Source organism: Bubalus bubalis, chromosome 19 (assembly GCF_019923935.1).
Source record: "Bubalus bubalis isolate 160015118507 breed Murrah chromosome 19, NDDB_SH_1, whole genome shotgun sequence".
Taxonomy (NCBI): Eukaryota; Metazoa; Chordata; class Mammalia; order Artiodactyla; family Bovidae; genus Bubalus; species Bubalus bubalis.
The window spans coordinates 3,741,078-3,755,968 of NC_059175.1; the positions used below are offsets into that span (position 1 = coordinate 3,741,078).

Sequence of the window (14,891 nt, forward strand, 5' to 3'; positions counted from 1 at the left end):
AGGCCCCAGCGCCAGCAGCTGCCCCAGGAAAAGGGGAAGGAACAGTCTGAGAGCAGCAGAGAGCAGAGCAACGACCCTGGGTGCCCTGGGCAAGTCCAAGCATCTATCCGGCTACACACTCTACAATTTTATTTTTTTGTCTGCCTCCTCACCCCCACCCCACTGCCCCACAGAATGTGAATTCCTGAAGGGCAGAGCTTTGTATCTGTGCCCTTAAAGCTGCCTGGCACACAGCTGATACTCTGGAAACATTTGTTGGTGAACAAATAAACGCACGAGTGAGTCAGTGACTGAACAAGTGAATGAATGAACAGTGGCTGCCCCAGCTGCTGCGGTGGGAGGGGAGGTCAGTCACACGGGAGCATGGATGCAGAATACCAGACACAGGTAGGAGTTACTGCAATGGGGACACAGAGGCTCTGCCATGGCAGCAAGCACTGAAGGTCCCATCAGTGAGGACCCAGGTCTAAGGGCTCCGGAGACAGAGACCGGTGCGGGCACAGCCAGGAAGGAAGAAGCAGCCCCCGAGATCCAAGGAAGACGTAAGACTGCCTGCCAGCCTCCGGCTCGTCCCTCTGCTTCCCCCCTTCCCACGCAGGCGGGCAGTTACCTACTTACATCAGGGCCAGGCTGGGTTAAAGGCAGCGAGGCCGCCTGGGTGGAGGTGGCGGCGGCAGAAGGTGGCTGCCCATGGGCGACCACGCTCAGCCCAGCTCATAGATGCCATCAGGAGTATAAGCCCCTGTGGCTGGAGCTTCCAGTCAAGCCAGACACTTGGATTCTCACGCGAAAAACGCCATTTACAAAGGGTCACAGTTCTGCAGAACTCTAGAGAAAGCCTGCCTTCGGTACAGCCTGTGGGCCAGGTCTGCACGTTTAACTGCCATCTAGACTTTGAACAACAGACATGACGTGTCTGCTGGGTGCCTGGCATGGGGCTCCTACTGTCTTGCCAGCTGGGACACCCTGGGTTTCTAGTGAAGCCAACAGTATCGAGATCAGCGTCATCACCCTTAACGTCCAGATGGGGAAACTGAGGCTCAGAGACATACCTGGGTCACACAACAGCACACAGGCAGCCCGACCCCAGCCCACGTCTGGCTGCCTCCAAAGCCACTGCCTGATGGGCCGAGGGCAGGGAGGGTGTGTGTGAAGCTGGGGCGGGGCAGTGAGCAGTGAGCGGGTGGGAGGGGCACACAGGAGTGCCCCGGAGGGCATGACGGCAGGCTGATGGGCTCGGGGTGAACTAAGTGCTTGGGAACGTGGCAGGCAGATCCCCGGACCACAGAGTCACCCTTGTGCCTGTGAATGTGACCCAGAGACCCCAGCCCAGCCATCGCAACAGCAAGATTCCAGACAAAACCCCACGTTACTCCAGCCTTGCCGTCCACGGCTCCTCAGTTCTACCTGCTCAGGGCTGAGGGTCCACTGAGCCAAGGTAGAAGCTGGAGGGATTCCAAAGCCACAGGCCCCTCCCCACTAGACACTGCCAAGAAATGCTCTGCAGGATAACAGCTCCTCAAGCGGAGGAGGGGGGCCCAGGCTGTGTCCTCTGAACAGTTCCCAGTGGTTCCCAGGGCTGGTACCCGGAGTGCGGGGGCACCACAGCAGTGGGAGTCTGGCTGATCTGGGTTGGAACCTAGCTGGGAGCCCTGAGCCAATCTCTCTCTCTCTCTCTCGCTCTCTCGCTCTCGCTCTCGCTCTCGCTCTCACTCTCACTCTCGCTCTGACCCTCAGTCTTCACACCCGTAAAATGGGTTGACGACATCGCAATCCCATATAAATGTGAGGATTTGGCAAGTTAATCACGACAGGGCCCAGCGCACAGAGGGAGTGTCCGGCAAAGGCCCGCTCTCTGTGCTCTTTTGCTGATCCCTCCCTCTCACCTCCACCCCCTGCCTCCTGTCTCCCTGCCTGGGCCGCAGAACTGGTAAGGAGTGACAGCAGGCTTGCCCGGTGGGCTCAAGTGCCCACAGGCTCTCAAGCGCTCTGTGCTTCGCCGCTCGGTGGTGTCCGACTCTTTGAGTCCCCATGGACAAGTAGTGCTTTATGGAGTGCCATTATGATCACGTGTGTCCCCAAAGTGGACGCCCCTACAGGCCTAATGCAGAAGGATACAGAGGTCGACAACCGCCAGGGAACGCCAGGAGCACCAGGATCCCATGGGAAGAGGTGCTGCCCACAATTCTGCCGAGAAGGGACACCACAGGGCACCAAGCTGACCACAAACATGGAACTCAGACTTCAGAGATAACTGGGCAAGGGCAAAATGAGCCGACTTGAGCCAAAGGGCCTCCTTCAGATCACCCCTTCCGAGCCCCGGGCGCTGCGGGCCAGGAAGGAGAGGGGCAGGGAAGGGTCAGTGCCTCCAAGGGTCACAGAGAGCTGGGCCCAGACCTGGGATCTCAGGTCCAACTCAGCGCTGCGCCCTTCGACTGCACTGGGCGGCTGTCTACACGCATGCCGCGCTGCTAGTGACTTTCTCGTGCCACATTCTCTTTACAATTCTTGGATTATTTTAAGGCCAGATATGCAATCTCTGTTGGTGACCAACGGCTAGCCTCAGAGCCCAAGGCGACAAGCCACAGAGACCCTGGCCAGTGACACGAGGTCACGTGAACATGTGTGGCCAGCGGGCCCCTCCCACCCACACCCTGCTCTGTGACCCTGGCCTGCACTTCCTCTCGGGAGGAGACTCACTTTCAGACAAGCGGCCACATTCTGGAAAGCCTGCAGTCACTCCTTCAGACTCACCCGTGCAGACAACTCAGTGTACACGCACAGGAAGTTCACATATGCCTCACAAGCTTATTTTTGGATTCCTTACACCAGGAGTCCTGGTTTAAACACCACCAGATCTGGGAAGCTCAGTTATGGGCAAAGCAGCCCTGACTCTATGAAAAAAACAGTCATCTTGCACAATTTTCTGGGAAAACACAGTCCTCTTAGTTATCTGTACTTTCCTCATTTGATAGAGACAGACGATGAGAAATAGACCCTCTCACTTCTACTTTAAGAAAAATAGTGACAGATACAGAGAACAGACTTACAGTTGCCAAGGTGGAGGGGGCCTGGGGAAGGAAGGATTGGGGGTTTGGAATTAGCAGATGTGAACTATTACATACAGGATGGACGCAAACAACAAGGCCCTACCGGACAGCACAGGGATCTGTTAGTCAATCAATACCCTACGCTAAACCGCAATGGAAGAGAGTATGAGAAAGACTGCATATATATATTACCCAGTCATTCTGTACAGAAGAAATTAACACAGCATTGTAAATCAACTGCAGTTCGATCATTTTTTTTAAAAAGAAAGAAAAGCAGTGGTGTGCGCCAGTGACAAACAGCCCTCGGGCTCAGCATCGGGCACGTTAGGGAGTAGTGAGGCCTGAGGCCCATTAGAGAGCGAATCTCCCCCTGCGGGGCCACTGCTGCCCAGCCCCAGGCAACTGCTGCCACTTCTGCTGCTTGTTCTAAAAAAAAAGTCCAAAGGCCAACAAAACGCTAGCCGCAAATTTCTAAAACCATCTTGTGTGCCAAACAAAATCTGCGTGGATCTGTTCTAGCCCGACATCCTCAGTTTGTGACCGAGCTCACAGCCTGACTGGCTCCTCCCAACAACACAAGAGGCTGTGAGCGGGAGAGAGACAGTCCTCGACTGAGGGCGATTTGGTCCCCAGGGGACATCTGGCAACACAGAGGCCACGCACGTGTGCCCAGTCGTGTCCGACTATTATGAGCCCATGGACTGTAGCCCGCCAGGCTCCTCTGTCCATGGGATTCTCCAGGCAAGGATACCGGAGCGGGTAGCCATTCCCTTCTCCAGGGGATCTTCCCGACCCAGGGATCAAACCCAGGTCTCCAGCACTTCCGGCAGATACCATCTAAGCCACCAAGAATAGAGGCAGAGACATAGCTAAGCACCCTACAACATACAGGGCAGCTCCCCCTACACAGAAATTGATCCAAACCCTGATGCAGACCAGACAGAGTCCAAAAGGCCTGGAAGTTCCTCTGGGGAACATGACTGGATTGGTGGGAAGCTTGCCCCTCCAGCCTAGGGCAGCTGCTGCTTTCTCTGTGGTTCCATTAGATTTCAACAGAGGGCTCCACAGCCAAAGATGCTAGGAAAGTGCAGGTGGAGATGATGCAAGTTGACACATGAGGTGGGGTAGCAAGACCACTGGCCTCCAGGTGGTGGCCTCCAGGGAGAGGTGGGTCCAAACCCAGTCTCTGTCCCGCAAGTATTTCTGGACAAGCTGGGCCACCTCAGTAGTAAGAGGAACACCCCAACCTCTGGCCTTTCAGGCTTGGCCAGGCCCAAATGCACCAGCCAGACAGTGCCCGGGCCTGGGGCGTGTCTCCAAGTGGAGGTCCTGAGACTGGGGCACCGCACAGCCCTGGGGGAGAGGAGTCCCTCCCCTGCTCACCCTCCCTTCTGAGCCCAGTCACTGCTGGGCACCAAAGAGGCCCACGGAGACAGCATCCTTTCTAACGTGGAGTGCAGGGTCAGGGTGGCAGGCTTTGGCAGGCAAAGGGATTGGGCCAGAATGGAGCAAACTGGTTTATCTTCCTTTATTTCTATTTATGGCAAGTGGGCCCTAGTTTTCCATTTAGGGTAGTGAGATGAAAGTTTCTTTTTCAATAAATATATTTAACTTCTAAAAAGTGAGTCACCTTAAACAAATACTAACTATTTCAGAGGTAGCAGAATGAATGAGGTTTAGGAGAGGCAGCCCTACCAAGAGTGTTACTATAGCTCTTTAAGTCTGAGAATGACAAGGTCATCCCTGGGGGAGGTGGGGTGGGGAAATCCAGGAAGGCTCCCCCACTGTGGAGGCCTTCCGTGCTAAGCAAGAGTCACTGCTTTCTCTGGTGGTCAGCAAGGAGATTCCTGGGCTGATAAACTTGTGCAAAACTTTCTGCGCAGACAAAACTTGAGGGCATAGGGGCTTCTGAACGTGACCTGCGCCAGTCTCCAGGAGTGGAGGCCAGCCCTGCCGTGTGCACACGAAAGGCCTTTCCTTAGCCCGTGCAGATTTCATCATCCACCCTGACATCACTTTTCATCCTGTTGGTCAGTGGCATGATAAAGCCTCAGCAAGGTTCACTGAGTAAAAGGCAGAAAAGCCAGAAGAGAAGAGGCTTCCAGAAACCCAGTATGAAGACATAGCGGGAATGGAAAGAAAGAACCGTGAGAGGAGGGGAGAGAGAGTCAAAGGCATTAACTAAGCATCCACTCCGGGCCAGACACCGCTGCCCGTGCCCAACCTGCATACCTCACTCAATCCTTACAATGGGCTAGGTTTTGTTATCAGCATTCCCATCTTAGCGGTAAAGAGCTAGAGACTCAGCGGTCAGCTAAGATCGCAACTGGCGCTTCAAGCCAGGACTGGTCCCCACTTCCTCCACTGCAGGGCAGGGAAGAGGACGATGCATGAGATACACGTGCAGAAGAATCAACCAATCGAAGACTCAGACTAATTAATCCCACTGATGGCTGAGGAAGAGGGCAGCCCTGGCCTGCCTGAAACCGCCACCCCGCCGAGGCCTCCCGACACCCACAATAAGACCACAACCCCTACCTACCTGTCCTCATTTCCTAGCACCCCACCCCAACCCAGGCACAGTGGCCCCTCGCCCCCTCTAAACGTGATAAGCACACTCACCTCAGGGGCCCTTGCTGACCCCTGGATCCTCCCTCAACTGGGTCCTTCTCGGACAGGCCTCCCGCTGACCATGCATGAAAGGTGGCTTGCCCTGTTCCAAGTCACACCTCTGATTTCATATCCATCATGGTCCTTATGGTTACCTGAATTATGTGTTTATGCGCTTATTGGCTGACTTCCTCACCAGACTGTAAGCTCCTTGAGCACAAGAACTGTATCTCTTGTTCACCACTGAATCCCCAGCCCGCAGAACAGGGCCCGGCACACAGCAGGTGCTCAGCAATGTGCTCAAGGCCAGAGAGAATCTGGTCTCCTTTCATGTGGGTCTCTGCTCTTCTTCCTTTGCCATCTTCCAGCCACAACTTTTGTCTGGTCCTTTACAGGCTCCACTGGGTCCTGTCTCAGGGCATCTGAGAATACTTCCTATTCTCTCTACCTGGAAATTTCTGCTGTCTAAATTTCTGCAGGTCAGCCCTGCAGCCTGTCTTTGGGGCCTCAGCTAAAAGGTTACCTCGTGAGAAAGGCCTTCCTTATCTATCCCATTTGAAGCATCTGCCCCTGACCTGCCTGCCCCGCTCCCACCAAGAACTTCCACCACATTTCCCAGTCTATTTTTCTTTCACACACTTATCACTTGCTGAAGTCCTCTCGTTTACTTCTTTATCTGCTTCCATATTGTCTGCTTCTACCTCTAGACTCTGAGCCCATTGAGGCCAGGGATCTGGCTGGTCTTGATCATTTCCGTATCCTCTGGCAGGGATCAGGACTGGGCACAAGGAAGGAATTCAACAGACACTTGTTTACACGAATAAATGGAGAACCCTGTGATCTGACAGGGCTGCAGGCTTAATTCCTCCAAGATGACCCAAGCTTCTAGAGACAAGAGCCAGAGTCCCATGGTGAACAGGTAAGATCTCGACCGCAGATGTGCTGTCCTGTAGGAAGGCTGAGAGAAACCCAGGCTCAGAAACCAATCAGGAGCTTTTAGAATCATCACAGCTTGCCACGCAGGACTTCACAGGCACCTTCACTTCCTGGCCAGATTCTGCACAGGAAAAGCTTCCACCCTGCAAGCGACTGAAAGCTACAGAATTGTTTTAGCCAAAAACAAGGGCAACATCGCCCCGAGGCTACACTCTGTGGGCTGCAGGTACTCAGCTGCCTTCACTCTCCCTAGGGCAGACCCCACAAGGGGAGGGGCGCCTGCCTGGACCTCCACTCCTGCCTCTGCTCTGGATCAGCACTGGGGGAGCATGAAGACAGGGTCCTGACTACCAGAGGAGGGAGATACCAGGACTGACATCAGCACTAAAATGAGACGGTAGGATGAGCCACCACAAAGGAGCAGAGAGAAGAGGAAGAGGAGGTGCGCTCCACCGAGAGGTGCCTGGGAGAATAGTGTGGAAGGAAAGGTCCTGCTGACTCTGCAGATGACACTGCGGAGGGCTGCCTGGAAGAAGGCACTAGATGCAAAGACCTGGAGGTGCCACCGACAAGCAGCCCGAACGGCTGCAGAGGGAGGCCTGGGAAGATGCTGGCAGACAGACTATAACTGGCCTACGTTCCGGGTAATGGGTTTGGAATATATTCTGGAGAACTGTGGAAGGGCTTTTCAAAGGGCAGTGTGACATGAGCAGGGTCTCTCATCCACAGTATCTGATGTCTGTATGTCTGGCCTTGTAACTAATTCATTGTGTGACTTTAGCTGAAATTCCAACACTCTGGCCACCTGATTTGAAGAACTGACTCATTGGAAAAGACACTGATGCTGGGAAAGATTGAAGGTGGGATGAGAAGGGGATGAGAAAGGATGAGATGGATGAATGGCATCACCAACTCAATAGACATGAGTTTGAGTAAACACCAAAAAGCTGAGTAAACACCAAAAAAGGAAACACCAAAAAGTTGGTGCACCTTTAACCTAGTATTTGAGAAGGAGACTCCTCTTTTCCATATTTCCGTCCATGCTGCCCTTCAGACTGCCCTTCCTTCCCTTACCCCTTGGAGAACTCCTATGCATTCTTTAAGATCCGGTTCAAATGTTCCTTCCTCTAAACCCTTTTCTGACCAATGATGCTCCCATCTCACATCCTTGGACTTCTGGCCTAGTCCATTCTGACCATTTCCTGGTCAGCGTGGGTACTCTCACTCTTGCCCCCTCAAACCTGATTTATTTCTAAATGTGTGTCTCTCCCCCATGAGACTGCCACTGGGTCCCTATTACCTTCAGCAATGGTTCTCAAATGTCAACAAGCATCAGAGTCACCTGGAAGGCTCCTTAAACAGATAGCAGGGCCCCTTCCCAGAGTTTCTGATTCAGCAGCTCTGAGCTGGGACCTAATATTCAGCATTTCTAACAAGGTCCGTGGTGCTGCTGTTACTACTGTTCTGAAAGGCTGTACTTTGAGAACCGCTGATCTAAAAGACCAAGTGCAAACCTTCACCTTGGCATTCAAGGCCCTCCACGACCCTGCCTCCAACGACCGCCCTCATTTTTTACGACATGCTGATAGACCCACCAATCCTAGTATACCCATGATCCCAACATGTCCCAGCTCTCCCACCTCCATACCTCGGCCCAGGCTGACACTGCTTGAAATCCTCTGTCCTTCTCGATCCACCCAGTGACAGGGCACCTGCCTTGATTTCACAATGTCTAAAACCCAAATCAAAAATGAGAGATAACACCTTTAAAGGTCTCAGTTCAGTTCAGTCACTCAGTCGTGTCCGACTCTTTGCGACCCCATGAATCGCAGCACGCCAGGCCTCCCTGTCCATCACCAACTCCTGCAGTTCACTCAGACTCACGTCCATCGAGTCAGTGATGCCATCCAGCCATCTCATCCTCTGTCATCCCCTTCTCCTCCTGCCCCCAATCCCTCCCAGCATCAGAGTCTTTTCCAATGAGTCAACTCTTTGCATGAGGTGGCCAAAATACTGGAGTTTCAGCTTTGGCATCATTCCTTCCAAAGGAATCCCAGGGCTGATCTCCTTTAGAATGGACTGGTTGGATCTCCTTGCAGTCCAAAGGACTCTCAAGAGTCTTCTCCAACACCACAGTTCAAAAGCATCAATTCTTCGGCCCTCAGCTTTCTTCACAGTCCAACTCTCACATCCATACATGACCACTGGAAAAACCATAGCCTTAACTAGACGGACCTTTGTTGGCAAAGTAATGTCTCTGCTTTTCAATATGCTTAAAGGTCTACAAAGTAACAAATGTAGGCTGTGGGGGCAGCTACAGGAGAGGGGGGTGAGAAATGATTTTGGCCACAGCAGCAGCCCTGGATAAGAAAGTACCAGCCTGAAGTGACAACCTTGGGACAGAAAATTCTGGTGTATCTATTTAACCAACTTCACCACACTCACTGTCCAGTTACAAACTGTCCTTTTCCTCCAGTGGGTTCTCTAACTCTGCCACTCTCCAGCTGTGTGGCCTAGCAGGGGAGGCGGGAGCCTGACTTAGCATCTTCCTCTCTCACTTTCATCTATATGATGAAGATAAAGCAACAGCCTCAAAGAATACGATTAAATGACATAATGCGAGTCAAATGCACACAAAAGGCCCAGCACACAGTAAGCCTCCAATTAATATTAGCTGCTGTTGGCATTATCTCTGGACTTGGAAAAGCAATGAACTTGGTAAACAGCCACAAGCAATAATGGGAACAGATATATAACAGATGTTTTCCTCAATGCGTACGTCATGAGCAATCCAGTGAAGGCTGGCGGGATGGAGAGCTGGATGGATAGATGGATGGGCGTGTGTGTTGTGGGTAGGTGGTGAGATGGAAAAACTCAATTGTATGATATCAAAAGTGGCTCTGTGAGGCCAGTAGGGCAATAGATTTAAAAATCTTAAAAATTCTCCTAAAGAGATTCTCAAGCAAGAACATAAAAATTCAAAGATGTCCATCACAGAGTTGTTTATAACAGCGATAAAAAACAAGAGCAACGGCCTAACTGCTTAATAGTCAGAAGATGGAATTCTACAGAAAAAGAAAAGAGGGAGATGCAGGTGTTTCCCTAAAACATGAAAAGTCGTTCTTAATATATCTTAAACAAAAAGAGTAAGAGAGAAGTAGCAAGTCTGGTATAAGTTCATCTTTTACAAAAAAACCTGTGTGTAGATACAGAAAAAGTCTAGAAAATTTTATTATATTATTAAAAATGATTATCTTTGGTATAAAGATTCAGGTGACATTAATCTTTTGCTTTTCTGTATACTCCCATTTTTCTGATAACCATGTATTTAAAATTTTAATTTCTTAAAAGAATAAAAACTTTCTAAAAAGCAGATCCATGAATCAAGACAGAAGAAACGCATCGGTGTCAGCTGTGTGACCATGAGCAAGGAGCCTGCCTTCTCTGTGCCTCTGTTGCCTGCTCTTTGGAAAAGGGAGACCAGTCTCCCTGCCTGGGTCACCTTCCAAGGTGCCAGAGACAGTGAATGAGGAAGGGCTTTGAAATCTTCAGCTGATAGGCAGGTGATGGTGGTTTTATTGCCCCCAGTGATAACTAGAAGACTCCCCAAGGAGATGCTCAGAGAAGCAGAGAAGCTGGCCTCAGCTGGCAGGCAAACAGTTTTAGTGGTCAAAGGTATGGGCAGGGTAGATGGCCAAGTTTCTCATCCCCCTCGGACACTGGCTTTCCTCATTTCTCTGAAATGAGAGGGATGAACTTTGACAGTGGTTTCTAAACCACTCCTTTGGTTTTCTTAAATAACAGGATCCCTTTCTCAAATGAAACACAGATTTCCCCATTAAGCATCAGTAGCTCTGTTCCTAAAAAGCAGGCATTCTGACTCCAAGACTCAACTTGGTGTCTATTTCCCATTATTTCAAATGGGAAAACTATAAAGCATGACACAGCAACTCAGACTGCCCAATAATTTCCTAAAATGTATCTAACACATAATGACACTCTCCCTATACATGATAAACTATCATGACAGGAGGTCGATGCTTAAAACATTCCCTCCTGGGAATTCCCTGGTGGTCCAGTGGTTAAGACTCAGTATTGTCACTGCCATTGGCCCAGGTTTCATGCTTGATTGGGGAAGTAAGATCCCACAAGATGTGCAACCAAAAAAAAAAAAAATCCCCTCCTGACCACCAAATCATTACGGACAACCAGTTAACTGTGGTGCCGTGAACCTGGACTGCTCACGCAGATCCGGTTCACTCCTAGAGGCCCAGCCCCTCGACACTTGCTCCCTTTGCAAACCATCTACCGGTGGGTCTGACAGCTTTCCAATTACATCTATTAATTCATGAGACTATCTGCACATTCTTTTGTCACAAATGTTTGGCTGAGCTTGGGAGACATAAATATGATGCTTGATGGGTACAATACTGGCTGAAAATGGAGTATGGAAACCCGTAGCTTCTAGGAAGTTTGGGTTTTATAAACTGAGAGGCTGGAAGAATGTGCATGGGGGAGCCATTCCGCAGGGCAGGCTCTGAAAACCAGGGCACCCCAGAATTCCTCCAAGGGGGATGCTGAGTTGGGAAGGCGGGGCTTTGATGCATCTGCACTGTGCCTCTTAAAATACGAGGTTGCAGCCAGAGAGGGGGGCTGTTACAGGGCCCCCTTTAGTGCCGCCATTGAAAGGAAGCCCTGGAGCAGCAGCCGCAGCGGCAGTAACGATGCCACCAGAACAAATAATAAAATAGCTCGCACTCAGCGAGCTCTGACATGGGCCAGCTATTCTTCCAAGCGTGAATTAGCTCATTTCATCTCCAAAACAACTCAGTGCGCTAGGTCCTGGCATCATCCCCATCTTACAGCTGGGGAAACTGAGGCAAGAAGTTAATAACTTGCCTACGGTTATCCAAGCACAGCTGCGATTCGAGGCCAGGCAGTAGAGCTTCTGAATTCCTTTCTGCTCCGTAGCACTACGCTCAGCCCCAAAGTGGAGACGCTCTGCAGAAAGGGGAACACACTTTACCATGCCCCCAAAGCAGAAGTGGAGAGACAGCCGCGGCCCTCAGAACCGCGCAGGGCCCGGTGGCATCGCCATGGGGCCGAGGCAGCCTTACCCACAGCTTCCCGTCATAGTAGTAGGCGCCTAGGAGCTTCACGATGTAGGGGTGGTCGCAGGTGGCCAGGATCTCGATCTCCACGATGTAGTCTTCCAGCTCCTCCTCGCTGTTGGTCTCGATTACTTTGGCCGCGGCCAGGGCACCCGTCTCCTTGTTCTTGGCCTGAAAAGCGGAGACACGGAAGGTCAGCAGGCCTGGTCGGCAGGAAGCTGACCCCTGGGGCTAGCTCAGAGAGGCCGCGTTGGGGGGACACAGGCCGGATGTCCAGATGCAAATAAGGGGCCGCAGCAGAAGGTCCGCTGCTCTGAACAATGGCCAGTGCTCAGTCCTGATGTCAGCACAGGGGCATGTGAGGAAACAGTGGTCTGTGGTTAGTAACAAAAATTTTAAGTACAAGACACCTGTACTATGGGATAAATAAAAATACAAGAACAGCATAGATCTACAAACAGCCTGGAAAGATTCCTGGCTGTTCTGTAAAAGACCCAAGTCACTGAAAAAGAAAAAGTGGTATGATGCTTTTTCTATTAAAAAAAATGGAAAACTACTTTTTCATAAATGCTCACACATGAAATGTAAATGCATGGAAAACTCTGGAAAGATACTGCCTGACAGCAGGCTGGAGAGGAGCCTGAAATAGGGACAGAGACAAAGGACACTTTTACTCTCCCTGTATTGCTTTAAAGTGTTAAAAGAATGTTTCGTGCATTTATTTGCATTATGTCACATATATTAAAAGCAAAATTAAAAGAGTTTTTCGTGGATGCACTTCACCTGGTCCTAAAAAAGGTTTCTTATTTGATGAAAAAGAGAGTGAGAGAATTTCAGATCTGCAAGGATAGATATAATTCTCTAAAGACGGAAAGTAAGTGTTGAGGACTTGGAAGAACTGGTACCTCTGTGTACTGCTAGTGGACAGAAAAGCGGTACAGCTTTTCTGGAAAAGAGCTTGGCGGTTTCTCAAAAGGTTAAACACAGAACTACCGCACAGCCCAGCAGTTCCACTCCTAGGCATATTTGCAAAAGACCGGCAAGCAGGAATTTGAGCGGTCTCTGCACACCAATGTTCATAGCAGCGCTACTCACAAGAGCCAAATGGTGGAAACAACCCAAGTGTCTACCAGCAGATGAATGAAGTGACAAAACGGGGCACAGTCAGTCCTCCTGGACCCCAAGTTCCACATCCTCAGAGTCAACCAACTCAAGATCAAAAATATTCAGGCAAAAAAATCAGAAAGTTCCAAAAAGCAAAGCTTGAATTTGCCACGTGCCTGGCAACTATTTACATATCATCTACATCATATTTACAACTATTTACGTTAGCATTTACATAGACTTCGGTATCAAATGTAATCTACAGATGTTTAAAGTATACAGGAGGATGTGCACAGCTTATATGGAAATATTACACCATTGATATAAGAGACTTGAACACCCATGGATTTTGGTATCTGCGGGGTTGTCCCAGAACCAGTCTTCCTGGGAGGATGATTTACACGTTCAGTGGAGTACTATTTAGTCTTAAAAAGGAAGGAAGTTCTGGCACAAGCTACAACATGGATGAATCTGGAGGACATTATGTTAAGTAAGAAATAATACAGTCACAAAGGACAAATATCGCATAATTCCACATAAATGAGGTACCTAGAATAGTCAGTAAACTACTTTCATAGGGAAAGAAAGTAGAATAGAGGCTGCCAGGGGCTGGTTTCCAGCAGGAGTGAGGAGTTAAGTGTTTAGTGGGTACCGAGTTTCTCTTGGGATGAGGCAAAAGTTCTAGAAATGGATAGAGGGGAAGGCAGCATGAACACTGTGAACAGATCTAATGGCAGTGAATTGTACAGCTAGAATCTGCTAAAACAGTCTATTTTATGCTCTGCATATTTAACCACAGTTAAAACTGACAGTGAGAGAGAAATAACCGTGTAAAGTAGTGCAAGCGATTTCACCCACAGTGAGCTAGTGCCCAGGAGAAGGGGCAGAGCCCAACCGGTCCCCGGAAGCCTTGGGGTGGGGGGCACTCCTGGGAGCGCCCACCCACTGTGCCGCTGGTCAGGGGAAAGGGGGTCCCCAGTGAGAGAGAGCACACTGTCCTCCAACACGGGCCTAAAAGCCGGCGCTCGTCTGCAGCCTTTGAACAGCAGTCTGCTGGAAAGCGCATGGAAAACGGGCCACCCTAGACTTCACACCTCAGTGCTGCTCCGAGGACAGTGCCACACGGCACGTGCCAAACAGGACAGCCCCGCCACGTGAGCCGATGGGAACGCTGGCAGCTGCGCCACCCAGCGCCCTGCGGACGACAACGGGTGTTGGGGGCCGGCGTGAGGCACTCCGCCCATTGCAAAGGTCATGAGGAAGGAGGCTCGACATACGCAAAGGCGGGATCGAGCCTCAGGAGTCCCCCTGGAAATCCTCAAGCATCTACCCCCATAACCAGAGCCTGCCTAGTTTACTACTTTGTGCTCTCACCAACACCTCTGACTTTACGGGGGGCTGTCCCCCACCACCTCTTTCGGAGAAGGAGTTAACCTAGAGCTCCAGTTAATAATAATTCCTGGGCGTGATAGGAGTGTTTTAACCTACAAACTCCTCTGAAGGTTCTCTAGCCTGCCTGACAGGCTTGTCCGGCCACATGTGATTGCTCACAGCCTCCCAACCATGAGAGGCACGAGATGCTTTAAACCTTCTAAAAACAGGTTCTTTAGAGAAGTTAGAAAACCATTAGTATAAGTATAGTGGGCTGATTAGAAATTGTATTGGTGAAGGGTTTTTCATTTGTTGAGCCAATGTTTGTTGCTAAGTCTCCATATCCCCTGCCCTTACACACATTAATGAATATATAGAAGAAATAAGTATTAACCTTTGATATAAATCACGTTAGACCTTAGGCTAAGTAAATTCTTTCCTTAACTAAAACCCACTACACACTCACCCTATAGGAATGTAACTTTATTTGGGTGGCGTCTGTTTAAGAAGAATCACCCCTGGAGAAATAAGTGTCCTGGTTGACTGACCGCTGTCACAAGGAGAGGATCATAAATTGTCAGCAGGCCCCCTGGCCAGAAGATGATGTAACACCCCTAAGACCTCTGTATACATTTGTATGAAGCACCTGACTTTGATAAAAGTCAGGACTGCTGACCCCGCGTGACTTTTGCATAACATCTCAGTGTAT

At 50.3% G+C, this 14,891-nt stretch overlaps 1 protein-coding gene across 1 annotated transcript in view; it reads right to left on the minus strand.

The window, feature by feature from the left end:
* Nucleotides 1–14,891, minus strand: part of STK10 (serine/threonine kinase 10) — a 128,827-nt gene that overhangs the window by 89,682 nt on the left and 24,254 nt on the right. The window contains exon 2 of the mRNA XM_006053696.4: nucleotides 11,714–11,878. Coding sequence (XP_006053758.2) covers nucleotides 11,714–11,878 — 165 coding nt within the window. The remainder of the gene's footprint in view (nucleotides 1–11,713; nucleotides 11,879–14,891) is intronic.